Genomic DNA, 19,183 nt, shown 5'->3' with positions numbered 1-19,183 from the left:
AAAAATTACGTGTATAAACGTCTCCACCAGCATATATACACATGCATCATATATGAAATGTGTCTTGTGCTCAAGGAGGGCAGTAAAAAGTATCAGAACCCCACTGGAGTTGCAGACAGTTGTGAGTCATTATGTGAGTGCTGAGACCTGAACCTGGGTTCTCTGCAAGAGCAGCCACTGCTCTTAACCACTGAGTCATCTCTCCAACACTATTTAACATCATTAAAACATAATAGCCACAGAGAAAGTAGACTGATAGAAAAATAATCCTTCACAACTATTTTGCATCTATGGTATGCTATATACCAACTTTTCTTCAGTGACAAACAAACAAACAAAAAAACTTCTTTTAAGTACCAATTTAGGTACTGAGTCTCTGATGTGGGCTAAATTATGCCAAAGCTCATATTATAAAGTCGACAACACTAGTATCTAAGTGTCACTGTAAAAATAATCAATTAAGCTGGGTGGTGGTGGTGCACACCTTTAATCCTAGCACTCCGGAGGCAGAGGCAGGCAGATCTCTTCGAGTTCCAGGCCAGCCTGGGCTACCAAGTGAGTTCCAGGAAAGGCGCAAAGCTACACAGAGAAACCCTGTCTTGAAAAACAAACAAACAAAAAAATAATAATCATCAATTAATATGAAGTCTATTGGACTGAGGTGGTTCCCTCCTAATCTAATTTATATAACTGGTACCTTCAAATACTGAGAAATTTGAACACAAATTACACACAGAGAAAATGCCATGTGAAGGTAAAGCCAGGAACGGAAATGATGCCTCTTCAGAGCTGTCAGCAACCATCAGAAGAGATGTGGTGTATATTCTTCCTCACAGTACTACAACTCAGAGAGAACTATCTGCTAGCACCTTCATTCTGGGCTTCTATTCTCCAATTGTGAAGTAATACATTTCAGTTGGTAAAGCATCTAGCTATGTACAGTTCTGTTTTTACAGCAGCCCTAGCAAGAACTACTAACAGACACCTTTTACTTCTTACACAGAATGTAAATGCATTTTGTAGTCAGCGTCAAGTACATCAAAATGATACTACATAATCAGAAAATAAATTCTACAATGAAACATGGAAGATAAAGTGAACATGGTGCACAAACCTGTAGCTCAGTAAGAACTGCTTTATGCCTTTTGTTGCATTCTATCTTTTCTACTCGTGTTTTCAATTCTGCCAAAGTCTTATCAAACACAGCACACTGTAGAGCACACAATTTTTCTTCTAGTAACCACTGTATGACCTAAGGGGGGGAAATTCCTTTGTTACAAAAGGGCAACTCAGCAAACAAAACTAGTAAATATTAAGAACTAGTAACAATAATATGAACTTATTTATGAATAAAACAAGGTTAACTAAGTTAAAGAATAAAATCCTAAACTCAATGCTACCTACTACCACTCACCACTATGTCAAAACAGAAGTCCACACAAAGGATAACATTTCCAGAGTGGAATTCTGAAAATAATTTGAAGATTTTTATCATTTTCTCCTCATCCTCCTTATTATGCTGAACCGACTTTAACAAAATTTTTTAAAGAGAACAGTTTCAAAATTTTTCTTATCTATTAAAGACTGGCAATATTGTGAGATGCAGTAAAAATGTCATTGGAGTATCAGAATTGATAAAATATTTCTAAGTGTTTATTCAACTATTGCCTCATCTGAACCACAACAAACAGGACCCTGGCATATCCATATGCCACACCTGAGAAACCGGCTCTAGAGATGGAACTCCTCGACCCACAGGTGTTCATGACCTTTCCAATTCAAACAGGGCTGGATGCAATACTATCTCAATATGCACAAGAGAAAGAAACTGGGCAGTCATCGCACTTTTATTACTTATTAATTTTCTTTTTAAAGGAAGATAGATATTTGTTCTATTTCTCCTTGTATCTTAATGGAAGAACTTTGGTTTGTTAATCCATGACTAAGGCCCTGAAAAACAAAACCAGATTTGGTGACTCAAACCTGTAATCACATCACCTAGAAGTTGAGGCAGGAGGACACCTGCAAGATTAAAGTCAACCTGGGCTACAGCCTAAACTATTATGAACTAATATCTCATGGGGGAAGGGAGACCTGAGTTTCATGTCTCTCTATAAAAGGAATTTTGAACACGTTGATGTGCATGTGTGGTGTACATGCATGAGCAGGTACATGTGATCATACATGTGCCGATGGATTCCAGAGGTCAACATAAGGTGTTTTCCATGATCACTCTGCACCTTGTTTTGAGACAGGGTTGAACCAGAGTTCACCAACTACCTAGACTGGCTGCTTACTGAAACCCAGGAGTCTCCTTCCTGCCTTAGCTTCCCAGGGTACTAGGTAGAATTAGAGGTGTACACTACCACATGTGGCTTTTCATATGAGTGGGGTGGATGAGAACTCACTTGGTATTTACCCTCTGAGAGATCTTCCCTTTCTCACATTTTGAAAAATATATGTAACATTAATTATTTTCAATATTTGTATGCTAGCATAACAGATATAGAGGAAAATTTCAAAAAATCTTTACTCTGAACATTCCCTTTTCCTAGTGTATCTAAAGCATTGTCTTTATCATTCTTTATATTAACATTAAAAATGTTTAGAATATATTAACTTATAACATTAAGATTATTATAGAGATTAAAGTCTACTATAAATATTTAAAATAAGTAAAGCTTGTTTCTTCTGCACTGTAAAATAATGTTCAATATAGGGAAAAAAAAGCTCAAGAACTATTCAGTTTTACTATAAAGAAATAGAGAAACATTACATCTCCCTTTCATTTAAATAATCACTACCATGTTTTAAAATAAAAATACTGTGGCCAAACAGAGTCAGATGAATTTAAAAATGAAGTTAACAAAAATAATCACAGACTTCATAGCTTCTCATTGTCTTCAAGTTCTGACTGGCTATGTAAACACAGAATGGATCATGCTAGAAATCTCGAAGCCTGCAGACAGTGGTCCTCTGGCACACTGAAATATAGTGTCCAGCACCTTTTGAAGCTTCTGGTTAACGTCTCCTTTGGCTGTAATCTTGACCTGGAACTCTGCCTCGTATTCTTCTTCCATGTAGCGCCGTCGTTTGGACTGCACATTGTCCATGTCTTCTGATTTAGAACGTTTCCGTCTGGAAACCTCATCTGACAAAACAACAAGAAAACCCCCGCCCTGATCAGCCCGGTGTTCTAGTGACAGGACTCAACACACAGTGTCAGCAGATGCAGCTCTCAGTCGGTCACTCTGTGACTGTGCTTAAGACGAAAGAGCTCAGCAGGCATCCAATGTTCAGCTTTAAAGCTGAGATCATGTTCAGTGTGCCAAAGAGAACCTCCAAGCTGCTAAGCAATGCACACTGAAACATGGAGCATTCTTTCCTTGAAATTCTCACATTAAGATAGAGAATGCTCTAGGGTTGGGGATTTAGCTCAGTGGTAAAGCGCTTGCCTAGCAAGCACGAGGCCCTGGGTTTGGTCCTCAGCACCGACAAAAAAAAAAAAAAAAAAAAAAAAAAGATAGAGAATGCTCTATAGCTTTGTCACGCAGATGACAGGAACTCTCCCATAATCTTCCCTCTACTGAATTTCATAGCACATATGAATACCGTAACAACATATAATGGCCATCCTATGCCACAGACTTCTCCTGTCTATGTACATTCTGAATTACTTAATTCTTCTTCCTCTGTGGAAACAGGTGCATGGCAGTCATACTGACTGGGCTGCTCCCTAGTCATCCAACCCTGAGCAGTGACAGTCTTAACATGTTCGCAGAGTTCAGACACACAGAGACAGTAAAACTAATGTCATAAAAGTATAACTGGCACAGAATAGACATTCAAAAGTTTTGCTTCAAAAATTTTCAAATGTTAACATTCATGAAATAGTGAAAAAAAATTAACTGTTTTTTCAGCATTTCAAAGAGGAAAAAAAACACTAGTATTTCAACCTTTTATGGTTATACCAATGTTGCTCCATAAATGAAACCTATTTTCTTTGATCTGTAAAATAACGTTCAAGATGAGGGGTAGAGAGGAACTCAAAAACTATTCATTCAATTTTATTGTAGCAGTAGATAAATATATCCACATCTATCTATGAATTTATTTAATGCAGTTCTATTTTACAACTATTTAATACAAACACAATAAACCAAAATTAACCCCTGGCTTCAAGCTGCCCTATCCTTTTCAAAATCTAGGGCATCAGTTCTAGTATCCCTTCCCTAGGAATCTGTTATAGTTAAAAATATATTATCTCTCACAACAGCAAGACAAATTCTCCTGCCCTGAGCTTAAAAACAGCTTTAAGACAAAGTGTATGTCTAACTCCTCTCTGTGGAATGATTAACTTAAACACACATATGAAATATGAAATAACACATCCAAAAACTTGAACTGGTCATCAACAAGATCAGTGAATTGTGGCTTAAATTTAAAATGTTGGGGCCATCTCTGGCAGACGGTCCTGGCTAAGGCCCACTACGAGGCAGGCGCTGTACATGCATACTTCTCACAGGTGGCCGCTCCCCATCAGGCACTTGCTCCTCTTCCTCAGCTCTGCTGTCCTTTTCACTCCTTCCTACTTCTGTTAGGACAAATGCAGAAAGGGAACTTTATTTATTTCTGCGGAAATCAGTAACAGCTCATTAATTCACATTTCTGGTCACCATTCAGCTACCAAACAAACATTTTACAAAATTAAAGTCATAAAACAGCAAATCTGGAGAACATGAGAGCACAAACTGAGAAGTTAAAGGCCAAGTGCACATTCACATTGTATTTATTCCTAATATTAAACTCGATATAAAAACTAATATATACATTTCAAAGCCAACAATTTTACTTAATTTGCCACTACCAGTAACAATTATAAAGATTAGATGTCTTTATTTTCAATTATTCAAACTAAAGCAGAGCCAGCAAGGTAGCTCAGAGGCTAAAGGCACTAGTCAGCACGTCTGACAACCAATTCCCAGGTCTTACATGGTAGACAGAGAGAGCTGACTCCCAAGTTGTCCTCTGACCTACACACACACACACACACACACACACACACACACACACACACACACCACACCACACCTTACAATAAATAAATGTAGTAAAACTAAAACAGTAGTTAAGACATTATCAAAATGATGATGATATACTTAACATACTTGTAAATTCTAAATAACTCAAAGATCTCCTATGCTGAATGACCACTTTTCAGATCTGCCTACTAGATTCATGGCACTTAAGACATGCACTGAGTTTTAGAACAGATTAAAGGATTAGTGCATGCAAAAGTTTTAAATAGAACTCTGTTAAGAAAAAATGTTAACAGATTCTTACTAGGAAGTAGAGCCCATATTTCTTTAACTTTTGTTCAAACATTCTTGGGATTTGAGCAAATTGACCTTTTGGAAGATTTAGGAAAGTGCGTGTGCATACATGTGTGTGTACACATGCACATGCGTGTAGGCACCCTAGAGCCAGAAACAAGTGCTGAATCTCTACAGCAGGTAGTTGTGAGCTACCATATGGGTTCTGGGAACCCAACTTTGCATAGAGTAGCAAATGAATATTCAGCATTAAGCCATCCATCTCTCTAGGCCCAAGGAAACCTTTCAACACAAAATAATAATCAAAGGCCCTTGTACAGAAACAATTTGTGTATCATTCCAGGCAGTGTCAGGGATTTCGAAAGTCCATCCAAACATAAAGCTTCCTAGTTCACCTGTACTTATATAGAACCTATCCTTATGCCTGGCAAGCTTGTTCTGATACCTCTGGTCTTCTCAAATACAGCCTTCTCATTAAGTTGCTAAGTTTTCACAGTTCTATCTTCCATGAACTTTGCTCTGTCTGTCAATGCAGACAGTAAGATCACTCAAGGTAGATAACCAGATCTTATAGTTCTGGTAAGCCCAAAACCTTTGAGAAAGAGCTCAAATAAAGCATTTACTAACTTCTTGACAGGTATTACCTTTAATAGTTAATGACCAAAGAGTACAGGGTCTGACACAGCACTACTGCCACCCTGTGCAGGAATAGCAATACTAGAACAAGTAAACAAACGGACTTGCCTCTGTCCAGCTGAACTGTACAAAGCTCAGATGGACCACAGGCCACAGTCTGCCAACCCCTTTGGCTTTGGATCGAATCCTTAAGGATATTTAAAACAAAACAAAGTCCTACAGGCTACTTGAAAACAACATACCCATTAGGAAAAAAAATAGAGGAAGTAACAGGTAAATCATATATAAGCAAATACAAAAGGCCAATAAACATAGATTTTTCAATCTTACAAATAAAACACATCAGGAGAATGTAGCCTGCAGAAAATCTAACTTCTCCAGACATTTTCAAAGCTTTACACTAATAAAAAGGTACAAATACTATCTTCTACATCATCTGTCCTCAACCTATAGGTTATGACCCCTCTGGGGACTGGATGACCTTTCACAGGGGTTGGGAAGACCATCAGAAAACACAAATATTTACATTATGATTTATAACAGTAGCAAAACTACAATAATGAAGTAACAATGAAAATAAGTTTACGATTGAGGGTCAACACAACATGAGGAAGTGTATTAAAGGGCCACAGCATTAGGAAGGTTGAGAACCCTGTTCCACCTGATGTTTGATAATAGACAGGATGGGGTCTAGCAAAATGGAAATCTAAATTCAAGTAAGCTGAAGACTTACTAGGAGAACAAGGTGCTAACTTTGTAAATGTGGCTGAAGGTCTAGCTCTGAAAGTGAGGGTGGACTAGCAGTTAAAAATGTCTGAAACACACACTGAAGATAGTAAGTAGACAGGAAAGACAAAAGGTGGGAATGCAATACCTCCACTAGTGTCTTAACTTTCTCAGGAAAAGATACTAGTCTAGCCTCCTTAGACTCTGACTTAAAGTATTCTTTATCATTCAGCAATATGCAACAGCCTGTCTCCAGATGTACTATACATTTGTTCTTCTATTTTTATAAGAGTACTATTTTTTTCTACTTGTCTTTTGATAGGGTCTCATGTAGCCTAGGCTAGCTTCAAACTACTTATGTAGCCAAGGTTAACCTTGAATTCCTTTTGGTCCTCTCTCTTCTCCCCTCATACCACCACACCTAGCTGAATTTCTATAACAAGTTATTCAAGGATCACTGATATCAACATTAAACGAGCAGGTTCTATTAAACAGTTTATTAAAGCAAATAAAATCTTTAATCAGCTAACCTGGAGAGCTCGGCTTATTTTGTGATATAACTTCAGACTCGGACTCATCTTTGCCACATGAAATATCCTCTTCATCAGAGAGGACCAAAAAGGCTTCTTTTGGCAAATTCTCACTACTTTCTTGTTTTGATGGCGAGCCAAAAGAACCCTCCATTTTCTCTTCCAAATCTTGACTTGTCTCAACTGGAAGGAGAGAAGTTTTTGAAAAGCATGTGAGTTCATCCTCAGCGGGTGCAAGTTTTTCCAGAATAGGAATGATCTCATCTGTTTCCATGGAGTCTGTGTTGTCTAAGGCAGTCTCCTTCTTGTCTTCTGTAGTATTTTCACTGATAACTTCGACAACTTCTGCAGGACTTTCCCGATCATCTTTTTCACTTTGGTCCACTTCCATACTGCTGGAGATGGCCTCTTCTCCAAGAGCAAGCTCAGCAATGGGCTCTTCCTCTACCTTCTTTGTATTTTCTGGAGGTAGATCAGAACAAATAATTGCACTGTGTGTTTCTATAGTTTCTTCCTTCTCACCAACATTACTGTTAGTTTTATCTTCCTCATCAAATGAGTCTTTATTTTGAATTTGGTCTAAGTTTTCATTGTCTTCATTTTTTTCTGAACAATCATCATTGTTATTGCTACTCTGCTCTGCCTTGTCAGTTTCAGGAATCGGCTCACAAACTGGCACAGAACTTGGTTTAAAAGTATCAGTGGCTGATTCTGCAGTCAGCTCACCGGGAGCCAGCTCACCAGAAGCCAGTTTGCTACAGGCAGGACCACCAGAGGATTCATCACTAGAAGGCAGATCATCGGAAGGCAAATCAACAGAGGGAGCACAATCATCAGAAGAGGGTTCCCCAGAGGCCAGTTCACAAGATGCCACTACACCAGCAACTGGTTCATCTGAAACTGGGTCACCAGAGAGTGGTGCACCAGACAGTGGTTCACCAGACAGTGGCTCACCAGAGGTGGAACCACCAGAGGCAAGATCATCAGAGGCAGGTTCTTCAGAAGCAGTATCTGCAGAGGTGGGATCACGGGAGGAGGGTTCACTCGAGGGCGACTCCTCGCAGGGAGAGTCACCAGTGGCTGGGACTCTGGCAGGCAGCTCTCCTGCAGTCAGGTCTCCAGAGGCTGGGGTGCCCGAGGCTGGGCTGCCAGAGGTTGGTTCAGTGGTTAGTGTAGAAGCAAGCTCAGAAGTTACACTAGGAGACAAAGACTCACTATTTGAATCCTCTTCTTGTTTGTTTTTCACACTAACACTGGGGATACACGGTGTTTCTTTCAGTTCTGTTTTACTTTCTTCAGACTCAAAACAAATCCCTTCAATACCATTCACTTCTTCTCTATCTGGAATACAATCTGCACTTTCTAAAGGTGAAGTGGGCTCCAGATCTCCATTTTCATGGTTCCCGTTTAAAAGCTTCACGTCTGTTTTCAGCAGCTCTTCTCTGACTTTGTACACAGCTTCAAGCTGCTGACGATCACTCACTCTCATTGTTTTTCGAGCCTTGAAGACTTTTTTCTGAGGTTCTTCTATACTATCCATTTTGAATCTTCAAAGAAAAAGAAAAAGATTTTAATCACTGAGACAAGTCATTTAATTACAGGTTTACTGAAAAATTAAAGTGAACAATTTATTTAGCTCATATAACATAAAATTGAGAGACGACACAGTGCACATCAGAACATCAGTTGCTAGGAAAATGAAGAGGGAAAGGAGCTAGTGTTTATTCTCAATACAGAATAAAAAATCCAGAAGCAGCCAGGCAGTGGTGGTACACACCTTTAATTTCAGCACTTGGGAGGCAGAGGCAGGAGATCTCTAAGTTTGAGGCCAGCCTGGTCTACAGAGCAAGTTCCGAGACAGCAGGACAGTCAGAGTTATGCACAGAAACCCAGTCTAGAAGGGAGAAAAAAAATAATCCAGACTATGTTTCAGGAGCATGAAAAAGCACATGCAGAAAATGGGGGCTAGGAATCAAACCCAAGTCCTCTTCAAGTGCATCAGCAAGTGCGCTCAACCACTGGGCCTTTCTCCAGCTTGGCTGTAGGTTTAGAGAAAGTAGGTAATGGATGCTAAAGAGTACACGATTCTTCTATGGAAAAGAAAAATGTTCTAACATTCATTGTGGTGATAGCTACACAACTCTGTGAGTCTACTGAAAACCCACTAATTGTACATTTTTGTGGATGAATTATATGTTATAATTATACCTCAATAAATATCAAAGGATTAAAAAGTACATACATTGTAGTACGTCCTCCTTTTTGGTCAATTGTGTTAGAGTCCTATCAACTCTGTTTACCAAAGAATGGACTGTTATCCTTATTGATGCTTCTGTTTTGCATCTGCTTTGGACTTTTGCTGGTTTCTCCTCTGCATCATCTCTTTGACTTTTTGGATGGGTTTAATTTGCATCTGAGGAGTTAATTTTTCAGTGGCTGTGATAAAATATTCTTTGACAGTATCAACTTGGGGAGAAAGGGTTTGTTTTGAAGCACAGTTCAAGAGTATAGTCCATTACGATAGGAGGTCAAGGCAACAGGAAGTTGGTGAGCCTGGTCACACTGCATCCACAATTAGAAAACAAGGATGAACTTTGGTTCACTCCTCATTTTTTCCTTTATGAGACAAGGACCCAGCCCAGAGAATGGGGTGACTCACAGGGGGTGGGTCTTTCTACCTCATTAACTTAAGATAACCCACCCACCAGCACATCCCAGATGCCCACAGCTCAGGTGATTCTAGAGCTAAACTGACAATGGAGACTAACAATGGTAAAATCTTTTTGTTGGACTTGTGGTTCAAGTTTAATCACTAATTTTCAAATAAATTTCATCTTTCATAATGTGTGCACAGAAAGCCTAACTGATGGTTTTTCCTTAAAATGTGCCTAACTGATGATTTTTCCTTAAAATTAGTGAGACTGTGGTACTATAATGTTACTTCTTAAACTGTAGCTGAGTATCAGGTTATTAGGGTGGGCTATGTGACTATGCACAGAATCAAACCACGCTAAGACAGGAGCTGTGCTATCATCACAAGACAAAGAATGAGAAGAATCTAGGAGACATGTCTGGACAAACGCTCCCTCAGGCAGGACCTTCCAAGAAAATATGCCTTGACAACATCTTTTGAACTTGTAGCCTGTAAAATTAAGACAATATATTGGTGTGTGTGGGGGGGGGGAGATTTACCTCATATACACAATAGTGAGAGTGAGACATAAAATATCCACTAGACAATATTCAACATTACCTCATAATTAAAAACAAAACGGAATTTACTCAAATCTGATAAAAGGTTTTAAAGATATAGATGCTACATTTAATGGGGAAATGAGGTTAAAAGAAGAGAACAAAAGCATCCCATATCACCATTTTTATGTAAACATAAATATTTCTGCTTGGCATGTGAGCTCCTGGATATGATCCCCAGCACCGCTGAAGGGCAGCACTGCCGGTTGGAGAGAAGACAGAAGGAAGGGGGAACGGAGGGGGGAATGGAGGGGGAGAGGAACAGCGAGATCATCCATAGTGGAGTAAAACACATGTACATGTGCACCTGCACGCACGCGCGCATACACACACACACACACACACACACACACACACACACACACACACTTACTGAGGTACTTACTACCCAATGTCACCCAATCAAGAACGAGGCTCTACTGCTTTAAACTCCACAGACCACCTAATTTACACTACAGCAAACCAGGTTTTAGCACTGTCACTTATAGAACTACAAGATTACCTACAAGAAATAAGTCAACCCAAGGGGTTAATAAAAAATGTCTTTCAATAAGCCCGACCTATTTGTCAGAGACCAATACGGCTCGAAAGGACATAGCATTTTGTCAAAGAATGTCTAGATTGTGTTAAAGTCTACATTCATTTTCTAAATTTAATTCAATAATTTAAACATTTCTTAGTTTTAAATTAAAGAATTTCTTGAAAAACATAATCTTTCAACTATATAGAAATCCTCAAACAAAATCACCACTGACACTACTTTAAGAGTCTAGAACTTGCCAGGCGATGGTGGCGCACATCTGTAATCCCAGCACTCAGGAGGCAGAGGCAGGTGGATCTTCGTGAGTTCGAAGCCAGCCTGGTCTATAAAGCGAGTTCCAGGACAGCCTCCAAAGCTACAGAGAAACCCTGTCTCGAAAAACCAAAAAAAAAAGAGTCTAGAACTTAAAGTTTTTCCTTCCTCATCCACTTCAAAGTCATGTTACCTACACATTTTTCTGCATAGAAGATATAAAATTGGGCTGGAGAGATGGCTCAGCCGTTAAAGGCTAGGCTCACAACCAAAAATATAAGAAGATACAAAATTTTGGGCCTACTTTTTGGTGCAGGAGCTAGAACCCAGGGCTGATCAGTGCTCTCCCAATGACCTCTATCTACCCCAGACAATTCAAGCCTGGTACTCACCCTGCTGACTATAAACGTAGGAAATGTAGTTTGGTTCCCTTGAAATATGTTCAAATACTGAAGCACCATTCCTTTAGACATTGAAATATCTATTTTCAGATAGTCTATGCTTATCTAAGTTATCAATTTACATTAAAATTAATCATTAAAAAAAACTTCATAGCTTTTCATAATGCAAATAAGAAATGAACTCTGCTGAGAGCTGTGAATGTGAACCCACTTCTCCCAGGCTATAAATTGAATTTCATATTTATTTAGTTGGCCCAACACTTCCACTCTCTTCATTTAAAGTACCTTAAAAGGAAGTCTATCCACACACAGGCTTGGCTGAGAATTAAATGATGTAACTAATTAATAAAATTAATTCATATTAAGTAAGCCAGGCAAAGTAGAAGACACTGGTAATTCCAGCATTTGGGAGGCCAAGGCAGGAGGATCACCACATGTCTGAGGCCAGCATGAGGTACAGTAATCTCCTCTCCAACCTTGGCTACAGAGTGAGGCTCCACCAGAGTGAGGCTCCACCAATACAAATGTAAAAGGCAATTAGAATGTACCAAGTGCTCAACATTATTATCCTCATTAGCCTATTTCCTCTGGGTATTTCTAGGCATACCTTTCAGTCTGAGACAAATTAAATAACATTGACGTGTGTGTGTGTGTGTGTGTGTGTGTGTGTGTGTGTGTGAGAGAGAGAGAACTAGAAAGCCCAGTGTAAATAACAATATTAAACTGTCATCACCAAGTAACACTTAATAAAAATAAATATAATCCAAGTCAAGCTGGTTTTAGCAAAAAAGCCATTAACTTCAGTAATACTAACCAAAAAAACTGCCAGAAGAGAATAGGGAACTACCTTTCATACCCACAAGGGAGCACACTACAGTCATTTACAGGATTTTCATAGTTCTAAGCATAACAAAAAACAGACAAAGCATTAAGAAGTAACATGAACAACCAGTTCAAACTAGTCCAGCCATTTCTGTGCAAACCAATCAGCAATCTGCTTTGAGAAATCTATTTTGCGTAAGCAAAGCTCAATAGGAAAAGTATACATGAGAGAAGGGCGTGTTGGCTGCAGACAAGTCTCTATGGCTGTATTAGCAGAAGGTGTTCCTAAGGCCCATTTTAAACACTGTCGTCTGTACATAGTCTGTAAAATAAATGCTCCTTCTTATGGCAGCCACACTAGTCACAGAATGTTCACACAACTTCAATTCAGTTACAGAAAACCCATTTCTATTTTATAGCAGAAAATGTCTGTATCTAGAAACAACATGATACAATGAATTAGTCTCTCCTGGAAGTGCTTTTTTAATGAAAAAGAAGAGTTTAAAAATAGAATGTTTGAGCCCTTACTTTACATACTCAGATCTAAGAATTCTGCAGAAATGTCATGAACATTTTTCTATAGAAATCTATATGTAAATAACTAGAGAAATGTGTTACAGGAAATATGTCTCTCTATGGCTTGTAATTTTTTTTTTCAATTTTTTGATAAATTCTTTTTTAGGAAAGCTCAATGAGCCTCTTCTTTAAATGAAACATTTTTCCTGTGTTCCACTCCCCTCCACCCACTTCTTTCACTTTCTTTCTAACAAGAAATCACAGCCATGAAACAAAGGGAAGCTGTTTTATCTTGGCTTATAATCTTCCTGCTCAAAACACTCAAGAATTTAAATGGCTGTTCAAGAGCTAGATACAAACTCAGCCAATCAGCAGCCAGAATTCTGATTCCTGCCCAGCAACAGGAGACAGACAATAAGGTCAGAGAAACAGAGTTAACAAAACCGGATCTAAAATACTGCACTGTAGTTCTTTGTCTGAAATAATAATCTAGAACACAGATTTCGTGTCTTAAATCCATGATATCTATTAAATACACAGCACACAAGTGAATAAGATTTACATCTTTTATACTACTTTATCATGCTCTAGTACTGATTATAAATGTTTCTAAAATATAATTTTCCTGAGGAATCTGTCAAACAGGGACAACACATAAAAATATCCTTTGTACACAGTGAAATTCAAATATATTTTCTTTTAGATTAATAGTTTTTGCATTTATAAGACATTTATAAATAAAACCCATCAAAATATTAAATCCAAATACTGAAGATATTTTCTCATGCTAATTCACCTACCATTACCATAGACACTTCCAAACCCAAACTCAACAGTATTCCGGACTACGGGCAGGGTGACAAAGTGCTGTGTTGTCTGCTGCACGGAACTGACTCTGCTTAATTCACTTAACAAAATCAACATGTCTTATTCTTGGTGATTTACGTGGTAAAAATATAATTACTACAGTAAGCACAATGAATTGCCTTTCACAGCAGTTACAAAAAGACCACACAAGCTCTGCTTTTGAAGCAATAAAAGGTGTGGATTATAAAGTAATTCTACAGGATTTTTTATTAAATATTTTTTTAAAAATCTGTGATCAGTTTCTTTTTCCTTCAAATTCACTATCTATCAGCTTTCCCTAGTCAACAAAATTTTAAACTAATCATCATTTTCCCTCTTCATTACAGGTAATCTTGCAATTTTTCCAACATACCCCAGAGGGAGCTTGCTGCAGCCATAATTTTAGTTTATATAGTCTCCCCATAAGAGAAATAAATCAACAGCTGTTTCAGTGCTTCAGTCCTGTGAGGGAACCGAAATTCACTCTGATTGGCTCAAAGCCTTACCTGCCTAAAGCCAATCAGAGGAAAGTATCCCAAACCTTACCCAGCAACAAGGGAAGCAGATGCGGGCAAGTGTTCTACTAAGAATTACAGGCACTGTGAAGTCAAGGGAAACAATAAAATTGAAACCTATTGCACCTATAATTTCAAATGCTTTATTTGAATAACAGGTATCTATAGTGCTGCTTGGTTTTTGTTTTGAGTGCCCCCCCCATTTTATTTAAACTAGGGTCTAGACAGTATGTACCGTCTTCTAAAAACAGCCATAAACTGGTTCAAATCACATATACAGTCACCATGCTAATTCAAACTAATATGATCTAAAAAAAGATACATAAAAATAAAATTCACACAAATACTTAAAATATGAAGCAAAAAATCACATAAGTGCAGCACTCATCTGTGAGGAACACTTCAATCATGCCCAGGCTGTTAAGAACATTATTAATACTTTTCCAAATAATTGAATGCTAAAAAATCATGTGGTTTTTTAGGATTTATTTTCGTTTTTTTATTTATGTATATGTGTTTGTGTCCTGTTTGCTACAAGTGTGTAGGTGCTGTCAGAGGCCAGAAGAGGGCATCAGACACCCTGGAGCTTGAGTTACAGGCTCCTGGGAACTGAACTCTGGACCTCTGGAAGAGCAACAAGAGCTCTTAACCACTGAGCCATTCATCTCTCCAGCCCCTGAAAATATGTTTTCTTCAATTTTTTTTCCTTAGATAGCTTAACAAAATCAACTCAACAGACCTGACATGACTGACTCCTAGACAACATTTTCTCATGACCCATGCATGATTACTGCCCATCTGTTGTCTTTACCACACATCCCTATCCCCTTAGAAGGGCAGCTCATTTCTAACCTGGATATAATGCTCTAGCCTGTAATCACATCACTAGGCAGAGGAGATAAGATGCTGAGAGACTTTCTCAAAAAAAAAAAAAAAAAACAACAAAAAAACAAAAACAAAATCAAGTTAGGCAGTGTAGTAGCACACATCTTTAATTCCAGCACTCAGCAGACAGAGACAAGTGAGACACTGTGAGTTCCAGGACAGCCAGGGCTACAAAAAGAGATGTCTCAAAACAAAACACCAGGACAAGGGACATCAAAGTAACTCACCAGGGAAGGTGCTTGCCACTGATCTTGATGACCTCAACTGGGCCCCTGGGACCCAGAGTGGAAGGAGAGGACAATTGCCAAGTTGTCCTCTGAACATCCATGGGGCAAGGCACACACAAACCCACAATCACACACCAAATAAGTAAGTGGGTAAGTAGGTAATATAAACTAAACAAAACTCTCTTTCTCAGTTGAGAGCACTGACTTTCTTGCACTGCTTGAGAACTCACAGCATTTGTTGATGAGAACAGGGCTATCTACACAACAAATACGAACCACCCTTCTCACTGTGACTGCCCATTAGTCACACCAGTCGGAAAATACAACTCCTCACCACTGACCTTATCCAATCCAAGTTAGTATATATTCAATCAAAACTTTAACATTTTTATCTTAAAAACAAGATGATATTTTGTTTTGTTTAAAACCCATTATCTTTCTATAACTTTAGCTTAATCCCTTTTATTGGATCTATTTTTTTTTTTTTTTTTTTTTGGAGCTGAGGATCGAACCCCGGGCCTTGGCTTGCTAGGCAAGTGCTCTGACACTGAGCTAAATCCCCAACTGCACTGGATCATATTTTTAACATTTAAAACAAACAAACAAACAAACAAAACAGTACTGGAGAGATGGCTCAGTAGCTAAGAACATTGGTTACTCTTCCAAAGGACCCAGGTTCAATTCCCAGCACCCACCACCACGCTGACTCACAATTTTCTGTAACAGCCTCTTCGGGCACATGTGGGGTGCACAGATATATATGTAGGGAAAACACACATACTCAATACATAAATAAATGAACCCTACAAAGGAACTGAGTGTTAGTCATCCTTTAAGAATTCACTGTGATTTTTGCTTCTGAGAAAGGTAAAATTGGACCAACACTGTTCTTCTCCACACACTCTGCTCTTCCTTTTCCTTCTCCTAAACAGGACAAGACTCTTTCTATAGCATGTCTGTCCCAAGACCACCGTGCTTTGCATTAGACCCACCATAAACAAAGCAAGCAGCACTGAGGGTTAAGATCTAACAGTCTCACTCATGGAAAACTCAACTCAACTGTCTTTTACCAGGACAACCAGAAAGTCTGAAATGAAGCAAATGTTCTCTGAACTTAATCAAAACCTTACATGTAACTAAACCTGGCAAGTTTCAGGAGATGCATTTATTTGACTTACTGTGACTTTATCACATCTTACCAGTATGCCTAAGTACCATGCTACCAGTTACTATTCTGCCATTATTTTAAAGGCATCACTTTAAAAATAAACATTATTCAATTCTAATACTTACATTTATATTGTTTAATGAAGCATTTTAGCATATATCACTATATCACTAGTATAAGATTTTTAGTATAAGGCACATTTTATAAATCCAAAACTTTGATAATAGAAAAAAATCTTAAATATATCAATGCCGTGATGTGCTTCTGAAGCCATTCACAATATAATGAAAAATGGAGTGTCCTTAATGAACACATACTATATGTGTTTGGGATATAAAATCTAAAGTATAATATGTTACATACATAAAACTAAAACCTATAGTAATTACTAGATTTTAAAAATCTGTTCTCTTAGAAAGCAAAGGTAGTAATCTAGAACATTCTAGCAGCTACTAAGCTAGCGTGCTCACATACTTACACATAAGTAATAAAATGTACCACTTGCTGGGTGGTGGTGGTGCACGCCTGTAATCCCAGCACTCAGGAGGCAGAGGCAGGTGGATCTCTGTGAGTTCGAGGCCAGCCTGGTCTACAAAGCTAGTCCAGGACAGGCTCCAAAGCTACAGAGAAACCCTGTCTCAAAAAAATAAAAATAAAAAATAAATAAAATGTACCATTACACAATTCTAAGCGTCAAAATAGAACACCATTAGAATCAAATCTGACAAGAGGCATTTTTCAGTCTTAAAGAAGCTTGCAGAACTTGCAGAGAAATCTACACTATTACTACATAACGATGGAAACCCTCTTTGAAATAATAAACACACCCCAAAAGAGTCCCTTGCAGTCATCTCTCAGTTCTTTGACAGGAACAGAAACTGAAATACAATTTGCACAGTCACTGTGATTGGCTAATGACAGAAGGGCCATGTAACCAATCAGGAACTTGGGCAACCATAGGAGGAGAAAACTTAAATCCACTTGGCAACAGCCTAAAAATAGAAACAATATGCAAGTATGAACAGATGTGAACCTAGGAACAAAAATTACTAGCTGAAATACCTTATTTTCTTAAAGATAGTGTCTTGCATTTTAACACCTAACATTAATCTGACACGTTTTCTTATTAGATCCCAGTTACAGAAAACTGAATGCTACACTAAATAGATGGATCACTGCCAAGTAACATTCCATTGTCTGTATTTTTTTTTAAACCGGAGCTGAGAACCGAACCCAGGGCCTTGTGCTTGCTAGGCAAGCACTCTACCACTGAGCTAAATCCCCAACCCCCATTGCCTGTATTATTTAATTTGTGCACATGTGTGCTTTTGTGTGCAGTGACATGCTTGTTTTCCTTTTCCCAGGAGAACAATGAACCACTTGAATCAGTTCTAATCAATTCCAGACTTTGAAAAAATCTTAATGTCTGGATAACACTGCATTTCTCTAGCACTTTTTGTGCAATTATTTGAGAGTGTGATCTATTGATTTTTAAAAGCCTGTTCGTTGTGTACTAAAAACACAACTGAATAAAAGCAGACCTCTAAATAAGGTAAGGATTTGTCTATTCATTTTTCAAACATTAACTTCTAATGATAGTGTATCATATACACACTAGACATCAATAATTATTTTCTCAATAAAGCTGTTACTAGCACTGAGGGGAAATTTTATCTTACTGCTCATGTCAAACAAATTAATTTTAATATAAATAATTTGTAAAAAATTTCTATTTCTGATTTTCAATTGGTTTCTAGTAGAATGGAGATGCTAAAACTCACAATGTTTAAATTTTCTTCTGTTGTCTAGATGTGAGACACATTTCTTCACTCTGACCTTGCAAACTAGTGGTTCTTAGTAGGCATGTGCCTTTTTCTCCGTATATTACAAATTTACTCTAAGGAGAATTCTCATTCCTAAAGGTGACAATCTGCAGTCTAATGTATGAAAGAAGAATATAAAGGCAAGGGATTTGGCTCAGAATAAAGAGGACTCACCAAGCATGTATATTTGAACCCTAGTATGGGAGTAGGAGGACAAAGAAGGTAATGGAGAAAATTATAAAATAGGAAGAAAGAAAAGGTCAAAGTAAGACAAAATAGAAAGCCAAGAGGACACTCTGATTTCTCTTTAACTCAAGTTATAGCTGCTGAACTCAAAGGCTAACGCGTCAGTCAGGTCCTGTTAAAACACCCACTGTCTTCTGTGTTTTTCTTGTTTGCTTGTTCCTGATTTTGTTCTTGTGGTGATGGGGATCAAACACAGACCATTGTAAACAGTAAAAGCTCCAGTAAACAGAAACAAGAGTTAAACCCACCTTCTAATAACACAATGGCTAAATTTTAAAATGGAGTTTCACCTAGCATATAATTACTCTTTAATAGTTTACATAAAATGTAAATAAAGCTAATTTTCTTAATGTTCTTCTTTGTTGGGGATCCAAAATCTAACTATATTTATAGCTTAATAAAAAGGATTAAAATAAAATCTTGAATATTGTTTCTACACTGTTATTCTCATCACAAAAACAAGC

The 19,183-nt window shown here is 38.0% G+C and overlaps 1 protein-coding gene across 3 annotated transcripts in view; it reads right to left on the bottom strand.

Annotated features, from left to right (window-relative positions):
* The window catches only part of LOC118579450 (activating transcription factor 7 interacting protein), a 91,132-nt gene that overhangs the window by 37,831 nt on the left and 34,118 nt on the right, over positions 1–19,183 (bottom strand). For all 3 annotated transcript variants that reach the window (XM_036180733.1, XM_036180732.1, XM_036180731.1), the window contains exons 2-5: positions 7,226–8,772; positions 4,517–4,594; positions 3,006–3,151; positions 1,115–1,252 (exon numbers count right to left, since the gene is read on the bottom strand). In XM_036180733.1, the coding sequence (XP_036036626.1) occupies positions 1,115–1,252; positions 3,006–3,151; positions 4,517–4,594; positions 7,226–8,765 (1,902 nt within the window). In that variant the 5' untranslated portion in view covers positions 8,766–8,772. The remainder of the gene's footprint in view (positions 1–1,114; positions 1,253–3,005; positions 3,152–4,516; positions 4,595–7,225; positions 8,773–19,183) is intronic.

This window comes from Onychomys torridus, chromosome 3, assembly GCF_903995425.1.
Source record: "Onychomys torridus chromosome 3, mOncTor1.1, whole genome shotgun sequence".
Taxonomy (NCBI): domain Eukaryota; kingdom Metazoa; phylum Chordata; class Mammalia; order Rodentia; family Cricetidae; genus Onychomys; species Onychomys torridus.
This window is presented reverse-complemented; position numbering and strand designations above follow the sequence as displayed.